General features: G+C 45.0%; 1 protein-coding gene and 1 non-coding gene across 2 annotated transcripts in view; one reads left to right on the top strand and one right to left on the bottom strand.

Annotated features, from left to right (window-relative positions):
- Window positions 1-867: 867 nt before the first annotated feature.
- On the bottom strand, window positions 868-940 carry trnar-ucg (transfer RNA arginine (anticodon UCG)). The gene has a single exon. It is a non-coding gene; the product is annotated as a tRNA-Arg (tRNA).
- Window positions 941-4,478: 3,538 nt separating this feature from the next.
- polg (polymerase (DNA directed), gamma) overlaps window positions 4,479-22,178 on the top strand; it is a 53,014-nt gene continuing 35,314 nt past the window's right edge. Inside the window, exons 1-6 of the mRNA XM_048562651.2 lie at window positions 4,479-4,668; window positions 10,258-10,871; window positions 12,482-12,677; window positions 15,763-15,930; window positions 17,625-17,771; window positions 21,042-21,121. Of these exons, the coding sequence (XP_048418608.2) occupies window positions 10,282-10,871; window positions 12,482-12,677; window positions 15,763-15,930; window positions 17,625-17,771; window positions 21,042-21,121 (1,181 nt within the window). The 5' untranslated portion in view covers window positions 4,479-4,668; window positions 10,258-10,281. The remainder of the gene's footprint in view (window positions 4,669-10,257; window positions 10,872-12,481; window positions 12,678-15,762; window positions 15,931-17,624; window positions 17,772-21,041; window positions 21,122-22,178) is intronic.

Below are 22,178 nucleotides of genomic sequence, written 5' to 3'. Positions count from 1 at the left end.
TGCTCCTAAGCTGTTACTTAGGCTGCTGTGTTCATCAAGCTCCACGCTTAGTCACCTATTTAAGATGGAGATGAGGTGGATATCTTTTTGGCTCTTAGAGGGTCACAAGCCCTTGGAACTCTCTTCTCCAAAGAGTAGTAGATGCGAGGTCATTGACTACTTTAAGGGCAGACTTCATTGAGTACTTTCCTAATGAGGAGTCAATGCATGTCAGGGATAGGTGGGAAAGTACAGATGAGGTCACAATCTGATCATCCATTAAACATTTGAATGTAGGAACAGGGTACCGACTGAATCACCTACCCATGCTACTAATTTGTGTGAACATAACTTTTGGTCTCGTAAAAACTATGTGGACCTATAAAGCTACCACGAAATGTCTCCATGAAACGTCTTCAGGGCAGCCTCAGCTTCTTAAAGCCGTTGCATTAAATGCAGGGAAACAGTAGATGAATTTGTTTTGTGCATATCGTTGTCAGAAATAGAATGTCACCATCAGCATTATAATAATATCATAATAACTTTCAGCAAAGGCAGTAAAACATATACTGGAAATTAAAGATAATAAAATGTGAGGCTGGATGAACACAGCAGGCCCAGCAGCATCTCAGGAGCATGTTCATCCAGCCTCACATTTTATTATCTTGGATTCTCCAGCATCTGCAGTTCCCATTATCACTGAAAATTAAAACCATGTACAAGGGTTTGGGAAAAGGCAGGGCTCGAGGACTAAAATGTGAGAGACATAGAAAATGTAAAATTCCATAATTTTAGCCAGTCCTGATGTTATTCTTTACACTGATACATATAATTTGGACTTTGAGGAAAAAAGAATTATAATCAACTCGAAATTAAAGTTAAAAACTTCGACCGCGGCAGGACTCGAACCTGCAATCTTCTGATCCGAAGTCAGACGCCTTATCCATTAGGCCACGCGGCCGACAAACAAGTAGCTGGCAGTAGCTTAGAAAAGCATTAAAAGCTGATTTCCACCCCCCCCCGCCTAAAATGTCATTTTCTGAAATGTGATTGCGCTGAATCCATCTTCACGTTTAGGAGGCAATTTTTTAACATTTTAGTACTCATTGAGCGAGGCCAGTTACAACGGTCGACACATTTGCAATCATTTAATTTGTTGGGATGAAAACAGCGCCACTTGCAGGAGCCCGTCTTCACCACACGCTTCTCGTAGCAGGGAGACATTCCTCCAATTACAGCGCCGCCTGAAATATCTTAGCTCCACTGCAAACGATCTGCACCAAGGAAAGATGCAGTGACAGTGTGTACTATAATCTGCAAATTCCAATGCAGGAACTGGCCAAGGCACCTTCAACAGCATCTTCCGAATCTATGCCTTCGACCACTTAAAAGCCACGGGCAACAGGGATTACCCCTACCTGCAAGTTCTAATCACTATTTTACTGTCACTGGATGAAGATCATGGTGCACCCTCCCTACCCCACTATGGCTGTAGCCACACACAAGATAGACAGACACGGCCCTGCCAGTGACAATTCATGACCTGTAAACAGTTATTTTTAAAGAAAGGAGCCTAAAGGCAGAGAACGCTTACTAGAACTTATTCATTTTGCTGCCTGAAATTATGATCAAACAGACCAGGAAGACTACTGATTCAATCCCAAAGCTATGTTGGGACACTGTTCTCAGCTAATGATGGTATGGTGTATTGATTGAGTCTCATCACTGCCGAATTAAATAGGCAACAGTCAGCTGGGGTTCCTGGTCCTGATTGCCATCTTGAAATCCCTTTGCAAAATGTACACATGGATATGAAGGGAGACTGTGATTTGGTGTGGTGAATATAAAATATCACTGATAAAATACACTGTCATGAAGCATCTTAACAATGGTCCAGAAGATTTCCTCTATGCAAACTGAGATAAGCACAGCTATGATACCAACTTCTACTGACGAAATGGAAGAGTGCTTGGGTATGCTTATGCACCAAAAATATGACAAATCTAGCACAAACTGTTTTTACACTATCAGCCTTCTCTGAGTCTTTGAGTATGTGGAAATAACAAGGGACGCCTACTCATCAATAATGTGTCCAATAATACTCTGTTTGGATTCTGTCAGAACCTCACTGATGAAAACCTCATCACAGCATTGTCACAAATGTGGAAGTAATGGATGGAGGCCAGAGGAGAGGCGAGAGTAGCTGCTCTTGACATAAACGCAACAATGTAATCAGTGGAGCATCAACTAAACGTTGCAAAAACAAAGTCAAGTGCACGGTTGTAATGTTTGGGATGGGGTATGAGAGAGGTGGAGAAGTGCTGTTGTCGTGAAAAGGCAAAACTTTCATGGGCAGAAGTGATAACTGACAAAAGAAGAAGGTTGCAGTGGACACACGTCCAGTATTTCATTGCTTCAGTTCTTCCTTCCTCAATCCATCCCACCCAGGTATTTAAACAATGTTCTTTCTTTGTTTCTTTTGTAATGTTGAGAATGCAGCAGTCACTGATAATTCCAGTTTTCAAGCCAATTTTTTCTAATGAACCAGCATGCATTAGCCTACAACAGCTTCTTGGAGGTCAGCGATCATAGAGGCCGAGCTTGACAAGACTTATCAACATTGCAGCTACAAGAGCAGGGAAAAGGCCAAATATCCATGCTGTGGTGAACCTTTTAATCCCTAGGCCCTCTCCACTACATACAAACTGCAGATTAAGAGTGTGATGCTACTCCCTTGTCACCTGGGTAGGTGCAGCCACTGCAACAGTGTCTAAATTCAAAGCATCCTGTACATAACCGTCCACTTGATCAGTGTTCTTGACACTGGTTTCACTTTCTAATATATCTGATGCTTGATAGATATAACATAAACTATATGCACTGTTGCAGTTCATAAGGGCTACTTCAGCAATACCTTCCATCATCAGTGAGTCAATCTCCTTGGATTCTGTACTGCAAACTGAAATTTACTTGATGATGGGAAACCAACAAAGCATGGAATAGTTTAATCATGATTAATAGTTTCGGGGCAGATACATTGGGATATAGATGGAAGGTAGTGACATTGCATAGGTAAACACAGGCAGATTTTGCAATATGGGAAGCATATGGATTTGCAACTAGGTTCAGATTCAAATAGAGATGGAAAAGTTACAAACATCTTGATTCATCTTGACTCAATGACTGAGGAGGATGGTAGTGGGGAGGTCTGAGTTGAGAGGTGATTAATTCATCAAGTCCCATAAGGTCCTATTTGGCCTACTTTAATGCCCCTTATAAAGTGACCCCTATCCACAGGCCATGTCAGCTATCCACCATGAACAGGCAGGGAGTCCAGCCTCACCCCCTCCCCAGACCCCTAACATAGCTGCATAAAACAATGAGGTAAAGGATTGATTAGAGAACAGGCTGATGGCCCTGTTTTTAGTTCCCTTCTGTCTGCAGTTTGGTTCCAGTGAGTCCTCAGAATATTGCCATTGGATTTGGAAGTTTTTCCCTCTTTGAATAAAATAAATAATTTGCATTTGTATTGTACCATTCCACAACCTTAAGATGCCACAAAGCACTTTATGGAGTGATGCACTTTTGAATTGCTGGTGTAAGATTTGAATTGCTGGTGTAAGATAGGAAATCAGAGTTTATGCTTTTTCACCTGTTGGGATAAAGTTACTTTTCAGTCAGTGATCCAGTGACAGCCCCCTTACCTTCAAATAGGTGAATGCACTTTAAAAGGACACACTCAGTTAATAGTCACCTAGACTCGAAATGTTAGCATGGATGCTGCCTGACCTGCTGAGATCTCCAGCATTTATTGTTTTCTGTACAGATTCCAGCATCTGCAGTAATTTGCTCCTCAGATAACAGTTTTAGGGATTGACACTTTGTCATATTCATTCTATACATGAAACACGAATCTGTTTTTGTTCTACATTTTCAATCTGGTTTTGATGTTGTAGAAAGGATTCACAATTAACTCTGAATAATTAGTGAATATAATATGATTAAAATGCAGAGACAACACAGTGCGGAGCTGCAGGAACACAGCAGTCCAGGAAGCATCAGAAGAGCAGGAAAGTTGACGTTTCACCTCGGGACCCTTCTTCAGACCCTGAAGAACCACCTCTCAACTCAGTCACAGACCCTGAAGAAGGGTTTCGACTCGATATGTCAACTTTCCTGCTCCTCTGATGTTGCCCGGCCTGCTGTGTTCCTCCAGCTCCACACTGTGTTATCTCTGACTCCAGCATCTACAGGTCTTACTACCTCTGAAGATTAAAACATAACTTTGCACCCCACAAGAGTCACGAACACGGCTTAGAAAATTCCAAAGGTGACTTTGTTCTTTGCAGGAGCAGAGTTGGTGCTTCCAGTTGTCCCATGAAACCTGCACACGTTTGAAATGTATTCTTCACGGTCCCGTAGATGGCAGTGTAGTGAGAGGCTCCTAATGTTTCATTTAAGGCCATCGTTTCCTGTCTTCTTCTGCATCAGGGCCAGAGGCAGTGTTTTATCATCGTGCATGTGATTAGATGCGGTCTGTTTAGTTACAGACAGGTCTGTGTGTATATCGTTGACTGTGAGTTTCACATGAAGTGACTCCAAAGTCAGGAATCGGAGTCAGACTGATTGGAAACACACGAAGGAAAGTTTTGTTCTGCTGACTTACGTATAGTTTGAACTAAGACCCGAGTGAGTATTACACTTTGGTCTGTACATTTGTGACACTTTGACTGATACGCTAAAAATAACTTGGTTAATAGTGAACGGAATGCATTTTTTAAAAAAAGGGGTTAATTCCCAACTTTTATTTCGGGAACTGGTGAGTGTTGTGGAACTTAACAGCTGCAAATTGCAGTTGTTTGTGCACTATTCAGATGTTGCTAATGTCGGGATGTAGCCTCGTGTTTCCCGTTTGCACAGAGGAGGTAAACTCAGTCAGCTTCATCTCTGCCAAGAGAGATGTGGGCAGAGCGAGTTAGGAGTGACGCGGCTTGTCGCTGGAAACAGGATAACAGGGACCATGAAGGGGAATCAGAATTAAAGACGGGCAATTGAGTGATCAAAATCCGGTGTCTCCCAATGCTTTGGTGCTAATTAAATGTTTTCAAGCCCCCTTTGCCAAACACATTCACTAAACGCCATTGGGCAAACGAGGCTTTTATTTTCTTTTTAATAAACACATACGTTTGGTGTTTAATTTTACATTTTGGATACTTTAGGGCATTTCAAAATAAGGCCTTGTTTAGTCCAAAAATGTGAAGTATGCTGAGAATTTTACTTATAGTTTTGGACACGAGACTAATCAAAGCTGATTAAAACCCCTAGAATATTCCTGTTTATGAAATCTATTGTTACACCTTGCTGCTCAATAAAACATGAACAGGACTTTGTCTTGATAATAAAATGTGAGGCTGGATGAACACAGCAGGCCAAGCAGCATCTCAGGAGCACAAAAGCTGACGTTTCGGGCCTAGACCCTTCATCAGAGAGGGGGATGGGGGGAGGGAACTGGAATAAATAGGGAGAGAGGGGGAGGCGGACCGAAGATGGAGAGTAAAGAAGATAGGTGGAGAGGGTGTAGGTGGGGAGGTAGGGAGGGGATAGGTCAGTCCAGGGAAGACGGACAGGTCAAGGAGGTGGGATGGGGTTAGTAGGTAGCTGGGGGTGCGGCTTGGGGTGGGAGGAAGGGATGGGTGAGAGGAAGAACCGGTTAGGGAGGCAGAGACAGGTTGGACTGGTTTTGGGATGCAGTGGGTGGGGGGGAAGAGCTGGGCTGGTTGTGTGGTGCAGTGGGGGGAGGGGATGAACTGGGCTGGTTGAGGGATGCAGTGGGGGAAGGGGAGATTTTGAAACTGGTGAAGTCCACATTGATACCATATGGCTGCAGGGTTCCCAGGCGGAATATGAGTTGCTGTTCCTGCAACCTTCGGGTGGCATCATGGTGGCAGTGCAGGAGGCCCATGATGGACATGTCATCAAGAGAATGGGAGGGGGAGTGGAAATGGTTTGCGACTGGGAGGTGCAGTTGTTTGTTGCGAACTGAGCGGAGGTGTTCTGCAAAGCGGTCCCCAAGCCTCCGCTTGGTTTCCCCAATGTAGAGAAAGCCGCACCGGGTACAGTGGATGCAGTATACCACATTGGCAGATGTGCAGGTGAACCTCTGCTTAATGTGGAATGTCATCTTGGGGCCTGGGATGGGGGTGAGGGAGGAGGTGTGGGGACAAGTGTAGCATTTCCTGCGGTTGCAGGGGAAGGTGCCGGGTGTGGTGGGGTTGGAGGGCAGTGTGGAGCGAACAAGGGAGTCACGGAGAGAGTGGTCTCTCCGGAAAGCAGACAGGGGTGGGGATGGAAAAATGTCTTGGGTGGTGGGGTCGGATTGTAAATGGCGGAAGTGTCGGAGGATAATGCGTTGTATCCGGAGGTTGGTAGGGTGGTGTGTGAGAACGAGGGGGATCCTCTTGGGGCGGTTGTGGCGGGGGCGGGGTGTGAGGGATGTGTCGCGGGAAATGCGGGAGACGCGGTCAAGGGCGTTCTCAATCACCGTGGGGGGGAAGTTGCGGTCCTTAAAGAACTTGGACATCTGGGATGTGCGGGAGTGGAATGTCTTATCGTGGGAGCAGATGCGGCGGAGGCGGAGGAATTGGGAATAGGGGATGGAATTTTTGCAGGAGGGTGGGTGGGAGGAGGTGTATTCTAGGTAGCTGTGGGAGTCGGTGGGCTTGTAATGGACATCAGTTACAAGCTGGTTGCCTGAGATGGAGACTGAGAGGTCCAGGAAGGTGAGGGATGTGCTGGAGATGGCCCAGGTGAACTGAAGGTTGGGGTGGAAGGTGTTGGTGAAGTGGATGAACTGTTCGAGCTCCTCTGGGGAGCAAGAGGCGGCGCCGATACAGTCATCAATGTACCGGAGGAAGAGGTGGGGTTTGGGGCCTGTGTAGGTGCGGAAGATGGACTGTTCCACGTAACCTACAAAGAGGCAGGCATAGCTGGGGCCCATGCGGGTGCCCATGGCCACCCCCTTAGTCTGTAGGAAGTGGGAGGAGTCAAAAGAGAAGTTGTTGAGTGTGAGGACGAGTTCCGCTAGGCGGATGAGAGTGTCGGTGGAGGGGGCCTGGTCGGGCCTGCGGGACAGGAAGAAGCGGAGGGCCTTGAGGCCATCTCCATGCGGAATGCAGGTGTACAGGGACTGGACGTCCATGGTGAATATGAGGTGTTGGGGGCCAGGGAATTGGAAGTCCTGGAGGAGGTGGAGGGCGTGGGTGGTGTCACGGACATAGGTGGGGAGTTCCTGGACCAAAGGGGAGAAAATGGAGTCCAGATAGGTGGAGATGAGTTCGGTGGGGCAGGAGCAGGCTGAGACGATGGGTCGACCAGGGCAGGCAGGTTTGTGGATTTTGGGAAGGAGATAGAAACGGGCCGTGCGGGGTTGGGGAACAATGAGGTTGGAGGCTGTGGGTGGGAGGTCCCCTGAGGTGATGAGGTCATGAATGGTGTTGGAGATGATGGTTTGGTGCTCGGGTGTGGGGTCATGATCGAGGAGGCGGTAGGAGGTGGTGTCGGAGAGTTGGCGTCTGGCCTCGGCGATGTAGAGGTCAGTACGCCATACTACCATCATCTCCAACACCATTCATGACCACCAAACCATCATCTCCAACACCATTCATGACCTCATCACCTCAGGGGACCTCCCACCCACAGCCTCCAACCTCATTGTTCCCCAACCCCGCACGGCCCGTTTCTATCTCCTTCCCAAAATCCACAAACCTGCCTGCCCTGGTCGACCCATCGTCTCAGCCTGCTCCTGCCCCACCGAACTCATCTCCACCTATCTGGACTCCATTTTCTCCCCTTTGGTCCAGGAACTCCCCACCTATGTCCGTGACACCACCCACGCCCTCCACCTCCTCCAGGACTTCCAATTCCCTGGCCCCCAACACCTCATATTCACCATGGACGTCCAGTCCCTGTACACCTGCATTCCGCATGGAGATGGCCTCAAGGCCCTCCGCTTCTTCCTGTCCCGCAGGCCCGACCAGGCCCCCTCCACCGACACTCTCATCCGCCTAGCGGAACTCGTCCTCACACTCAACAACTTCTCTTTTGACTCCTCCCACTTCCTACAGACTAAGGGGGTGGCCATGGGCACCCGCATGGGCCCCAGCTATGCCTGCCTCTTTGTAGGTTACGTGGAACAGTCCATCTTCCGCACCTACACAGGCCCCAAACCCCACCTCTTCCTCCGGTACATTGATGACTGTATCGGCGCCGCCTCTTGCTCCCCAGAGGAGCTCGAACAGTTCATCCACTTCACCAACACCTTCCACCCCAACCTTCAGTTCACCTGGGCCATCTCCAGCACATCCCTCACCTTCCTGGACCTCTCAGTCTCCATCTCAGGCAACCAGCTTGTAACTGATGTCCATTACAAGCCCACCGACTCCCACAGCTACCTAGAATACACCTCCTCCCACCCACCCTCCTGCAAAAATTCCATCCCCTATTCCCAATTCCTCTGCCTCCGCCGCATCTGCTCCCACGATAAGACATTCCACTCCCGCACATCCCAGATGTCCAAGTTCTTTAAGGACCGCAACTTCCCCCCCACGGTGATTGAGAACGCCCTTGACCGCGTCTCCCGCATTTCCCGCGACACATCCCTCACACCCCGCCCCCGCCACAACCGCCCCAAGAGGATCCCCCTCGTTCTCACACACCACCCTACCAACCTCCGGATACAACGCATTATCCTCCGACACTTCCGCCATTTACAATCCGACCCCACCACCCAAGACATTTTTCCATCCCCACCCCTGTCTGCTTTCCGGAGAGACCACTCTCTCCGTGACTCCCTTGTTCGCTCCACACTGCCCTCCAACCCCACCACACCCGGCACCTTCCCCTGCAACCGCAGGAAATGCTACACTTGTCCCCACACCTCCTCCCTCACCCCCATCCCAGGCCCCAAGATGACATTCCACATTAAGCAGAGGTTCACCTGCACATCTGCCAATGTGGTATACTGCATCCACTGTACCCGGTGCGGCTTTCTCTACATTGGGGAAACCAAGCGGAGGCTTGGGGACCGCTTTGCAGAACACCTCCGCTCAGTTCGCAACAAACAACTGCACCTCCCAGTCGCAAACCATTTCCACTCCCCCTCCCATTCTCTTGATGACATGTCCATCATGGGCCTCCTGCACTGCCACCATGATGCCACCCGAAGGTTGCAGGAACAGCAACTCATATTCCGCCTGGGAACCCTGCAGCCATATGGTATCAATGTGGACTTCACCAGTTTCAAAATCTCCCCTTCCCCCACTGCATCCCTCAACCAGCCCAGTTCATCCCCTCCCCCCACTGCACCACACAACCAGCCCAGCTCTTCCCCCCCACCCACTGCATCCCAAAACCAGTCCAACCTGTCTCTGCCTCCCTAACCGGTTCTTCCTCTCACCCATCCCTTCCTCCCACCCCAAGCCGCACCCCCAGCTACCTACTAACCCCATCCCACCTCCTTGACCTGTCCGTCTTCCCTGGACTGACCTATCCCCTCCCTACCTCCCCACCTACACCCTCTCCACCTATCTTCTTTACTCTCCATCTTCGGTCCGCCTCCCCCTCTCTCCCTATTTATTCCAGTTCCCTCCCCCCATCCCCCTCTCTGATGAAGGGTCTAGGCCCGAAACGTCAGCTTTTGTGCTCCTGAGATGCTGCTTGGCCTGCTGTGTTCATCCAGCCTCACATTTTATTATCTTGGAATCTCCAGCATCTGCAGTTCCCATTATCTCTGATACTATGTAAGATAACTAGTCAGTTTCCAATGGCTCATTTATGTTTACAGGAAGTCACGTACGTAGGGACCCAATCTATGCAAAAACATGGACTCTATATTTGCTTGTTGCTTTCTCCATGGCAACATCTCCGCCAACCACGGACAATTTGCCGACAAATCAGCACTCTTTCCCCCTGCAGCATAAATTACCATTTGGAAAATCGTTGAAACTTCATCGCATTATTGTATTTCTCCGAATAAATTCAAGATGTAAAGCTTTGGTATAATCTTTTGTTTCATGTAATATTTTTTAATTAAACTGTTACTTCTCCATATAACAGTAACTGGGTGGGTGGGGCAATAAAACTTGGTGTAGTTGTGAGAGCAATTTAAAAAAAATCATTTTCTGCTTTTATTTTGCTATTTTTCTTCATTTTTATTTACAAGTGGAATGTGTAAAGAATGAAAATCAGTTCACCTGGCTTCTTTTCCCATTTCTTGCACAGTGGGAATGATGAGAGAGGGATAGAATGAATCATCTTTTATTGAAGAGGACATCTCTGGCACTATTATTCCCAAAATGGAGGGTCACTGTATCCAGATGGGCCAACAGTTGTGCTGCACACAACAACACAAAAGAATTTGCCAGTCACGAGACAACACAGACACGTATGAACCCATTAAATATCCAGATGTTGTCCAGTGGTCTCCATAAGCAGATCTTTGGAGATATCCAGGTTGAGTACTCTAAGGAGGCAGTCCAGAAGAGCATTGAACACCTCAAATCTCATGACCTCTGGAACCAGGAAACCTCCATCCTGCCCGATGTGGAACTGCAGCTGCCCAAGATGTATGGCAGCAACATTGATGAACACTTTTGTATCCTTGCTCAGAAGCAAAGCCTCCCTTACTTGGAGGCAGCCCATGAACTTGTGCAGTGTGACCTCCCTGAAATGCCCACAGAGTGGACCTGGGCAGTTGGCTGGACTAAGTATGATCTGGATGGACAAACAAACCATGTGGACTTTCCTGATGAGAAGGCACTGGTGTTTGATGTGGAGGTGTGCACTTCCGAGAGCCAGTGTCCAACATTAGCTGTAGCTGTCTCTCCAAGTCACTGGTAAGAACTTTAGACATTGAGAGAGAGGAATGTTATCCTCCCTAGTTAGAAATGAGTCAATTTTTGCATATAAATATCAGGATAACATATCACTAATTAGATACACAGTAAAGCTCCCTAACCTCCAGACTTGGACATGCTTTATCTCATGAACACTTGCAGTTTCATTGCAAACTTAGTACTAGTTTGTGTACTTTCCTTTGCAAAACAAGTTAGTGGCTATTTGGAGCTAGTTGAAATTTCCCCAGTCCCATTATATTCTTACAATCAATATAGGCTTGATGAAACATATGAATTAATAAATTAAAGACCAGTCCGTAGTCCCACCCACTACTTTGGGAGCCTTACCCGAAAACAGTGGCGTTCATGGTTCCTGCTAGACCATTGACTAGTATCTGGAACTGGATGGGTGATCCTATTCCATTGTCCACTGTAGTTAAATGCTGACACTCATTGTGTAACCTTGTCCTCTTATCCTTGTCAGAAGACTTGCTGTCATGGTATGTCATGTTAAGCTATGGCTTTATATAACTAACAGTGTAACTTATACTGTGTGAGGTCCTGGTTTGACGGGTGAATGGCCATTTACGACCGAAATGTTGCTATAGTGTCTTGGATGTTTCATACAGCTTCCTGGTCTCTGCCTTCTGAGCCGTTACCATACTAGCACGTTAGGTCCTTCCACCTCATCCACTGTACCCGCTCTTCCTGCACTTAGTTGAAGAGGTCACCCACGTCACGCTAGACAAAGTTGATGGATCCTTATTTTGCTTTGACAGGCTACACTAAGAACATAAGAAACAGGAACAGGAGTAGGCCATCTGGTCTGTCAAGCCTGCTGTGCCATTCAATAAGATCATGGCTGATCTTGTGGACTCAGCTTCACTTGCTCGCTTGCTCACCATAACCCTTAATTACTTACTGTTCAAAAATCTATCTATCGTAACCTTAAAAACATTCAATGAGGTAGCCTAAACTGCTTTGCTGTGCAAGGAATTCCACAGATTCACAAGCCTTTGGGTGAAGAAGTTCCTCCTCAACTAAGTCCTAAATATGTCCACTAGTGAAAACAACCTCTCTGCTTCCATCTTATTTATTCCCTTCAAAATTTTACGTTTCTACAAGGTCCCTCCTCATTCTACTGAATTACCATGCGTGTAGTCCCAGTCTGCTCAACCCCTCCTCCATAAGCCAAACCCCTCAACTTTTGGAATCAAACTAGTGAACCTCCTCTGCACTCTCTCCACTGCCAGTACATCCTTCAAGTACTGTGGAGGGATCCTTGGAGGCTGATGCAGGGAAGTGCGACCGATCACTCTGAGTTGGAGAATTGTCAGGCACTGGTTTCCCCTACCTGTTCCCATTTTGATTTGGTGCACAGGTTGGCAGGGTATCAAGTGTACTAGCCCTCATTTACCTTTCTTAAAAATTCCTTGTAAACGAAGATGATACATTTTGGTGGAGGTTATGGATCATGAACAGTGTCAATGGTTTTGAATTGAAGCATGCTACCTTAGAGGAGGAGAAAGTAAAACTTCAGTTATAGTGTTTCATGTGCAATTCAGTTTTATGTTCAGATTGGATTCTGTATTAGCCTTACCTATCTGCAGGTACTCCTGGTGCAGTAAGCGTCTCATTGAGACGCGTTACACATGGTCCAATCAACTGACCCTGACTGATCTCATTCCCCTGGAGACAACTGCAAATTCCACGCGTCCGCCAAGAGGTGAATGGACAGAGAGACTGGTCATTGGCCACAATGTCAGCTATGACAGAGCAAGGGTCAAGGAACAGTACCTTATGAAGGTGAGTCAGCCAGCTGTTAAATCTTGTTTGCTAAATTTCCAGTTTGTTTCGTCGTCATCTTTAAACTGAAATGTTGACTACAAAAGATACTGGCAGAATTCTTGCCACTGAAATATCTGCTGAAGGGGCTAAACAGGATAACTGGTGAAGTAAAATCCCAGGTTTGGCTTTGGATAGTCCTAAGCTGTGAACTTGGATATTTTACTTAACTCAGTTGTCCGAGTCTGAGGTAATTTAAACCATAATCCTGCTTTGCTGATTCTGATTGCAGTGTGGAAATTGTTCACGTGATTGGTGGTGACACACTAATGTGGATTGAGAATTGATTGTCAGGCCTTAAATGTAAAGTCGGAATAGGTCATATTCCAAGTGGCAGATGGTGACTAGCGGTGTACCGCAAGGATCCGTGCTTGGGCCCTGGCTATTCACAATGCATATTTAATGACTTGGATCAGGGAACCAAATGCAATGTTTTCAAGTTTGCTGACAGCACAAAACTAGGTGCGATTGTGAGTTCTGAGGAAGGATGCAAGGAGGCTTCAGTGTGATCAACGGAGATAGTATGAACTGCCGATGCTAAAGTCTGAGATAGCAAGGTGTAGAGCTGGATGAACACAGCAGGCCAGGCAGCATCAGAGGAGCAGCAAAGCTGACGTTTTGGGGCTGGACCCAAAGAAGTGTCCAGACCCGAAACGTTAGCTTTCCTGTTCCTCTGATACTGCCCGGCCTTCAGTGTGATCAAGACAGGTTGAGTGTGAAACATACAGCTCATGCAATGTAATATGAATAAATGTGAAATTATGATGTTTGGTGTGGTGTGAGAAAGAAACCAAAATGGCAGAGCCTATTTAAGTGGTGATTAAATTGGAAAATGTGGATGTACGAGGGATCTGGGGTTCCTGGTACACGGGTCAATGAAAATAGACAGCAAGTGCCGCACACTATAAGGAAGACAAACAATAGATTATCGTTTGCTATAAGTGGATTTGAGTTCAGAAGTAGGGATGCCTTCCTGCGATTTTACAGGGTCTTAGTGATACAATCTGGACGAAGGAACTGAGGGCATTGTTTTTATGTTTGAATGTCTCACAAAGATAGGTGGAGGGGCAGATAGTGTTGAGGAAGTGGGGAGAATGCAGAAGGACTTGGATTGGTTAGGGGAATGGGCAAAGGAGTGGCAGATGGAATACAATGTAAGAAAGTGTGAGGTTATGCACTTGGTTAGAGTAGAGGCATGGACTATTTTCTTAACGGAGAAAGGCTTCGGAAATCTGAACTAGGACTTTAGAGCCCCTTTGAGTTTCAAGATTCAGTTAAGATTAACATGCATGTTCAGTTGGCAGTTAGAAAGGCAAATGCAATGTTAGCATTCATTTTGAGATGGCTAGAATACACAAACAGACTTCTGTACTATAATATTGCTATGATTCCATTATTATGTGCCTCTAGAACAAGTGGGACTGGAGCCCTGGGCTTACTGGTCCAAAGGTAGGCACACTACCACTATGCCTCAAGAAGCCTGTGTTTCTGTGTGTCAGGTGAGGTGTATGTCAGGATCAGCTGTGATACCCCTTACAGTTAAGTATCTTGTCTAAACTTATTTAAAAATCAATCACGTACCAGCTTTCAGAGAGTTGTAAGATAAAAGCAAAATGCAGATTCTGGAAATCTTTAAAAACAAAACGGTGGATATTCTCAACCAACTTGGCAGCCTCTGAAATGACCATTCATCTGAAATGTCATATGAATTTCTTCTGAAAGTAATGAATGCTGTGAGAAAGTGGGTGGGAAAATGGTAGGAAATTTTATTTTTAAGAAGTACCCCAAATATAAAGGAGGTATGGTATAAAAGATTATGACCTGTTGCTGGCTGATCTCCTGTGGCATTACACAGGGAAAGTCCGGAGAGGGATCTTGGATGACATGGAGGGTGGGGTATAATCGCATCAGGGCACACATATATATCTTAATTGTCACGTTACAACTATCACCTCCATCCTTGTTTATATAATACTTTTAATTGTAAGGAACAATACAAAATCACGTAAATAATTCACCACAGTCTGGGAAACGTATGGTTGGTGGAAATGCATATCATTGCCTATTGACTGAGGAACTGAAGTACTACATTGATTACCACTTGCTATTGAGTATAAGTACAGCAAATGTTTCATTAACTGACAGCTAAGGGACCAAGAATATACTGGTTGACCAAATATTCCGGTTGATAAAGAGGTCTAAATAATCAGTGTAAAAACACATTCTAAGTAATATGGGGCGATAAACATCACTGTTATACTTAGACCAAATATCACTTAAATAACAACTTAAATAAAACCAGCAAGAGACTCTTCTCACTACTTGGACACAGTGAAGATCGTGATAATACAGTAAACTTCTGGTATTTGTGGTGTATATTTTGTTGTCGGTTTACTGACAGCATTGGTTTATTAGATGCTGGTTAAAATAAAATTTGCTGCACATTTGAGTTTACATCAGCAGCTTTATCGTGAATGTGTAAATCAGAATTTGTATTGAGCAGCAGTTGACTTAGATGTATGAGACAGTTTTGCACTTAAGGAATCCATTGCATGGAGGTGTTGGTCAGAATTGATGATTTGATCCTTCAGTTGAAATAGGAGGAGTATCACAAATTGCATAATATTTATAGTTCACAAACTGGCCATTGGCCCAACGTCCGAGCTCCATGCCAACCATCCCCTATTGCTCTTCATCCAGCCTCCCAGTGTATCCTTATGTTTCTTTCTCCTGCATGCATTTCTCTAATTCCTCTTTAAATAGTCCTATGTTGGTTTGAACTTCTTGTGGCAACAAGGTGATCTTTGAAACTAATTCCTGGGAAGAAACAGTTTCTTTGGAATTCTTCATTGAATGTATTATTTAATATCTTATTTATGACTCTTAACCATTTAACTGAGAGAATCTCCTCGCACACAAGCATGCTCCCTGTTTTTTTTTTGCTAGCTCCCTCCATTGCTTCCTCGTCTCTTTCAGCTCTTCCCGTGTGACTGTCATCCTGATTCAATTGCCCTGAAACTCTGAACAGCGTTCACTGTGTCTGCAGGGAACAAGGCTGCGCTTTCTGGACACGATGAGCTTGCACATGGCTATTTCTGGTCTGACTGGCTTCCAGCGCAGTCTTTGGATGGCGACTAAAAAAGGGAAGAGGAGGGGCCTGGAAGAAGTAAAGCAGCACATCAAACGAACAACCAACAAATCTAGAAACGTGGGGGTAAGCAGCACAAAATAACTTTACATTGTTCAACTTTAAAATTTAAAGGCAAAAATAATCAATGATTGGGGGCAATAGATAAAGTAAAAGAAAAAGGAATCACAATGTTAAACTTGAAAGGGTTCATAAATGATTTACAAGGATGTTACCAGGGTTGGAGGGTTTGAGCTTTAGAGGGAGTCTGAATAGGCTGGGGCTATTTTCCCTGGAGCGTCGGAGGCTGAAAGGTGACCTCTTAGAATTTTTTAAAACATGAGAGTGTGGATTGGGTAAATGGTCAAGGCCTTTTCCCTAAGGTAGGGGAGCCCAAAACTAGAGGGCATTTAAGGTGAGAGGGGAAAGGTTTAAAAGGGATCTAAGGGGCAACTTTTTCATAGATGGTGGTGCGTGCATGGAATGAGCTGCCGGAGGAAGTGGCGGAGACTAGTCCAATTTCAACATTTTAAAAGGCATCTGGATGGGTATATGAATAGAAAGGTTTAAAGGGATGTGGGCTGGCAAATGGCACTAGAGTAATTCAGGATATCTGGTCAGCATGGACGAGTTGAGCCAAATGGTCTGTTTCTGTGCTGTATTTGTCTATGACTGACCGTATAACTCATAGCACCACATCAAAAACTGAACATAGTGCAGACACCTGTAATGTCCGAGAAGATTTAGACCCTCCTGTATCTCCCTTCCTGTAGAATGTTCTGTTTTTTTTAGACTTTGTGTCTTTTTTGAGGGATAGTTTGATATGTTTCTGCACTTGGTACAAGTACGTTTTTTTAAAAGATGTGTTTCCTTTGTATTATCCTCTTCCTTTATTTAGAGGCAAGCTGTAGGCATTAAAGCAAAGTTGTCGTATTCTTAATGAATCATGTAGCTGCTGTCTCATTAGAGAGAGATGAGTGGTGGTGGTTTACTCGGAGTCACCACGCCTCAGGCGAGGGGAGAGATTGAGAAGGACCGCCCTTCACAGTAACTTCAGCCAGTGCAGGAATTGAAACATGCTGTATTGCAATCCAACTGTCCAGCCAACTGACTTAATTGACCCGCAAAGGCAAGTGCGTGCCTGTTTCAGATTACTGGTGTCACTGCCTTCTGGTGACAGTGGCAGGAGCCACTTGTGATGCCTTCCGATACCTTCCCTCTCTGCTGGAGTTACTGTGAGCTCTGTTATCATCTTCATGTGGGATGGCATTCGGATTGAACTCTGTCTGTGTCTGTGCTCTGTGGCATTAAACATTCCGAGGCTAATGTGGATGCTACATTCACATGTGGGCTGGGTGGAGAATACATATCATCATGAAATGATTCCAAGCTCCACTTCTGCAGCTGTAAAGGGTACCCTGAGGAGGAACATTGATGCAATACTTGGTCTGAAGGTCCATAGACGGCATTTTATCATGGCAAGACATTTGAGTCTTTTAAGTGGCCTTCGTAAAGTGAGACAACTTCAGGATCTCCATAATCTAGTAGTATTTGTGCTTGCAAATTAGAGAGATGGATGTAAATGAATATTGATGTGGAAACCACACCATCTCAGTCTTGACCACAATGCGTGAACAACTGAAACAAAATTATATAAATGGGCCTTGGACACCCTGATTGACATCCATTAATCCTGTGCTTTAGTCACCATGAAACTTGGTGGGATTAATAATCAAAGATTGGATTGGAATTTGCTCTACACTGTCCCACTGTTGTTGCAGGTCGGAGCCTGGGACTGGGTGAACATCAGCAGCATTAATAACCTCCCTGATGTCCACGCACTCTATGTGGGAGGCAGAACTCTTGAGAAGGAGGCTCGTGAGCTTTTCATCACTGGTACAATGAAAGATGTTCGGGAGAACTTCCAGGTTTAACAACAAAAAGTCTATTGATTACTGTCTTTCTCTATAGTAGAACTTGCACCTTAACAAAGTATCCAGAAAAAATTACTGTTTTTAAGTTATAAATTAATTTGTAGATGCCATTAATTAAAAATCTCATCCTTGTTTTCAGATAGCTTCATGGCCTCATTTGTTCGTGTTGCTGTAATCTCCTTCAGCTTTCCAGAGTCCTTTTAAGGAACGAAATCTGCCCATCCTTACCTCGTCTGCCCTATGTGTAACTCCAAACATGTAACAATCTGGTTGACTTTTCACTGCCTCAGTAATGGCTGAGCGAACAAGGCAGTTTAAGGTCAATTAGAGATGCACAGCATATTTGTCTTTTTTTTTTCCGCAACTCCTATATACTGTAAAGGAATTCCTTTTGTTGTCTTCCAATTCTGGCTCTTTGAGCATCCACAGTTTTGATGTTAACAGTTTCTGGCTTTGCCCTCTGCTGCTGAGGCATTTACTAAACTCTGGAATTCCTCTCTAAGTCTCCCTTTCCTACTTCAAGACTAAGATCTACTCCTCTCACGAAACTTTCACGTATCGTTACCTATTTGGTAATGCCCCTGTGAAATCTCTTAGGGTGTTTTGCTGCATTAAAAGTGAAATTTGAATTCAACATTTTTAAAAAATTTATTCATATTGTGGGATGTTGGTGTCACTGGCTGGCCAGCATTTAGTGCCCATCCCTAGTTGCCCTTGAGAAGTTGATGCTGCCTCCTTGATCCGCTGCTGTGAGATGAACCACAGTACCATTAGGGACGGAATTCTAGCGACAGTGAGTGGTTTGGAGGGGAATGTGAAGGTGGTAGCATGTATCTGCTGCCCTTGTCCTTCTAGATGGAAGTGGTCGTGGGTTTGGAAGGTGCTGTCTGCGGATACTTGGTGAATTTCTGCAGTGCATCTTGATAGTACACACTGCTGCCTCAATTGTGGAGGGAATGGATGCTTGAATCAAAATCTTCTAACATTTATAGACATATGTCTACATTGTTGGAAACAATCTCTTCAGTGTCAGCTTTCACTAAGTTTTACTTCTTTGTCATATTTAAGATGGCAATAGAAGACTTGGAAAGAAAGCATGTTTTGAGATAATTTCACTCTGGCAATCCACAAAATCCTGACTGTATTTCTCCATTGGATTGATAAAGGAAAGGCAACACCTTGCATCCCACAACTGGCTTCTTTGAAAACAACAGTAGATCACAGCTTCAGAATGCCCACCACTGGGATTCTATGTCATTGGCTGTGACCCCGATGTCCACACTTACTATGTAAATACTGCTACCTAGTGACCACGAGGACACCTGTAATCACCAAATGTTCTCCATAAGATGGAGGGAAAGTCATTGACAAAGCAGATGAAAGTGGTTTGTGCTGAGGATGCACCCTAAGGAACTTGCGCAGAGTAGTCCTGAGACTGAAATGTTTAAGTTCCAGCAACTGTAGCCTTCATCCTTTGTGCTAAATCTGAGAGCTGTCCCCAATTCCCACTTACACAGGTGCTCTTTGATGCTATACTCTGCCAAAATGTTATCTTCATGTCAAGTGTAGTCACTTACATGTCATCTCTGGAGTTCAACTCTTTTGTTTTTTTTTTATTTTGTTTACAAAATGACCAACCATTGAGGTCAGAAGCTTGGTGACTCTGCCAAAACCCAAACTGAGCATCAGTGAGCGGGTTATTTCTCAGCAAGTGCTGCTTGCTAGCAGTATCTGTGATCCCTTCTATAACTTTGCTGATGATTTGAGAGCACACTGATAGACCAGTCATTGATTTGACCAAGTTCTTTAGGATAGGGTATAGCTAGCCAGACTTCCAAATTGCTAAGTACATATCAGTGTTGTAACCGCAGTGGAACAACTTGGCCAAGGGTACTGTGAATTCTGGAACACGGATGTTCAGTACTGTTGACAGAATATTATCAGGCACCAAAATCTATAAAATATCCAATGCACCCAGCTGTTTCTTTCTTGCAAATGGAGTGAATCGTAGTCACTGAAGACTGACACCTGTGATGCTGGGGACCTTAGCAGAAGGCAGAGGTGGATTACCTGTTCTGCATGTCTGGCTCAAGATGAAAACAAATGCTGTCAGCTTAGCCTTTTGCAATGATCGTCCTGGGCTGTTCCATCATAGGGGCTTTTGTGGTCCTACCTCCTTCTGTTAATTGTTAAACTGTCCACCACCATTCACTGCTGTATGTAGCAGAACTTGGGTATGATTCATTGGCTGTGTGGTTTGCTTAGTCTTATTGCATACTGTTTTCTCTGTTTGGCTCTCATGTAGTCCTGTATTGTGGCTTCACCATAACCTGGGCCTCTGGCTTCCTGGCCCATTGACATACCACGACAACACCACCTTGAGAAATGGATTATTTTTAACCATAAACCTCATATCCTCATCAAAAAAAAAATATTCTCAGCTGATGGCGCTTTCCTAGAGTCAGAATTGTTTTTTTAAAAAAACTAAGCTTTTCAAATCTAGATCTAACATAGAAAACTGTAACCAATCACAAAGCATTGTAACTGCCCTGTTAACTTGGCTTGGTAGGTGACATTCTGTACTGCGGTTTAGCACTCCCATTCCAGGACATAGTGTGGGATGGTGCTTCATTTCAGTGCTGAGGGAGTGTCACTGTCTGGGCTAATAAAATGTGAGGCTGAATGAACACAGCAGGCCAAGCAGCATCTCAGGAGCACAAAAGCTGACGTTTCGGGCCTAGACCCTTCATCAGATGAAGGGTCTAGGCCCGAAACGTCAGCTTTTGTGCTCCTGAGATGCTGCTTGGCCTGCTGTGTTCGTCCAGCCTCACATTTTATTATCTTGGAATTCTCCAGCATCTGCAGTTCCCATTATCACTGTCTGGGCTGCTGCCCTTCAAATGGAATGTCAAACTTAAGTGTTGTTTGCCTCTTCAGATAGATATTAATGATGATTTAGCATTAAGAACAGGGACTTCTACCAGCATTTTGGCCAATGTTCCTCCCTCGATCAACAGTTTTTGTTTTACTGTTTGCGTCTTTGTCATATTTACAATCACTGTATTCCATCGTAATCAGTTACAGTGCTTTGTCTGAGATGTGATAAATGATTATATGTTTTAACTTGTTTTTTGAATCCCTAGCTTAAGTGTTCCACAAAGAAAACATAGGCAGCCAGTTTCTCTTCTAATACAATTGCTTTGCTTTAAATATCTAGCTTTGTGTTTAATATGCCAGTGTAATTTTTCCTATTCACTATGACAGGAGCTGATGCGATACTGTGCAAATGATGTTAAAGCTACTTATGAGGTATTTTGTGAGGAGCTGCCGCTGTTTCTAGAAAGGTGGGTCACCTTTTATGAATGACTGCCTGTTCTCATTCTTGCTTCGCTCTTTGATCACTGAAATAGAATGGGCCAGCTACAGAGCAATAGACCAGAGCATCACCCTACACCCCTAGGTAACATCTGAAAAAATGATATCAAAAAGAACAGTAAAAACATCACTTATCTTTGGACTGAGAGATACAGGTACTGGAGTCAATTCCCAATGAACTTCAGTTTATTTCTGTGGGATTTCGTGAGCGGCATGTCATTAGGCTCTCCCTCTAATGTTTGGAAGGGGAAGTATTGGGCAGCAATCCTGCTCCCAAACACCGCCATCCAGGACTGGCTGCTCAAACTCTCTTTCATTAGGACAATAACTGGTTGGCAATGATTCCCTGTTTGCTGTTACAGTTTGCCTTTGGGTGGGGTGGGGTAAAGTATGTATGGGCTGCTGCCTAATGAATATGAAAAGAGGGCCCTATTGGTCTCAGATGTTACCGTCTATTAGAGAAGCTGTCTCTTTGTCTCCTCTGTGATGAAGGGTCTAGGCCCGAAACGTCAGCTTTTGTGCTCCTGAGATGCTGCTGGGCCTGCTGTGTTCATCCAGCCTCACACTTTATTATCTTGGATTCTCCTGCATCTGCAGTTCCCATTATCACTCTTTCTTACACAGCTTGCCATTTAAATGAATTGATAGTATAGAGAAAATGGTTCGTCTCTCCTTACTGTGCACTGAAAGGGGATGTTATCCATTTCATTGTGGGATGTGGAGGATTTTGGCTGGCCGGCATTCATTGTCCGCCCCTAGCTCTCCTTGATCCGAGTGGTTTGCTCGGCCGTTTCAGGGGGCAATTGAGTCAATCGCCTTGCTGTGGGTCTGGAGTCACATGTAGACCAGACAGGTGGTGATAGCAGATTTCCTTCCCTGAAGGACATTAGTAAACAAGATGAGCTTTTCTTACAATTGGCAATGGTTTCATGGTCATCAGTGGATTCTTAATTCCAGATTTCTTCTTTTTTTAAACTTTTTTGAACTCAGATTCCCTACCATCTGCCATGATAGGATTTGAACCTG

This window comes from Stegostoma tigrinum, chromosome 33 (genome assembly GCF_030684315.1).
Source record: "Stegostoma tigrinum isolate sSteTig4 chromosome 33, sSteTig4.hap1, whole genome shotgun sequence".
Taxonomy (NCBI): Eukaryota; Metazoa; Chordata; class Chondrichthyes; order Orectolobiformes; family Stegostomatidae; genus Stegostoma; species Stegostoma tigrinum.
This window is presented reverse-complemented; position numbering and strand designations above follow the sequence as displayed.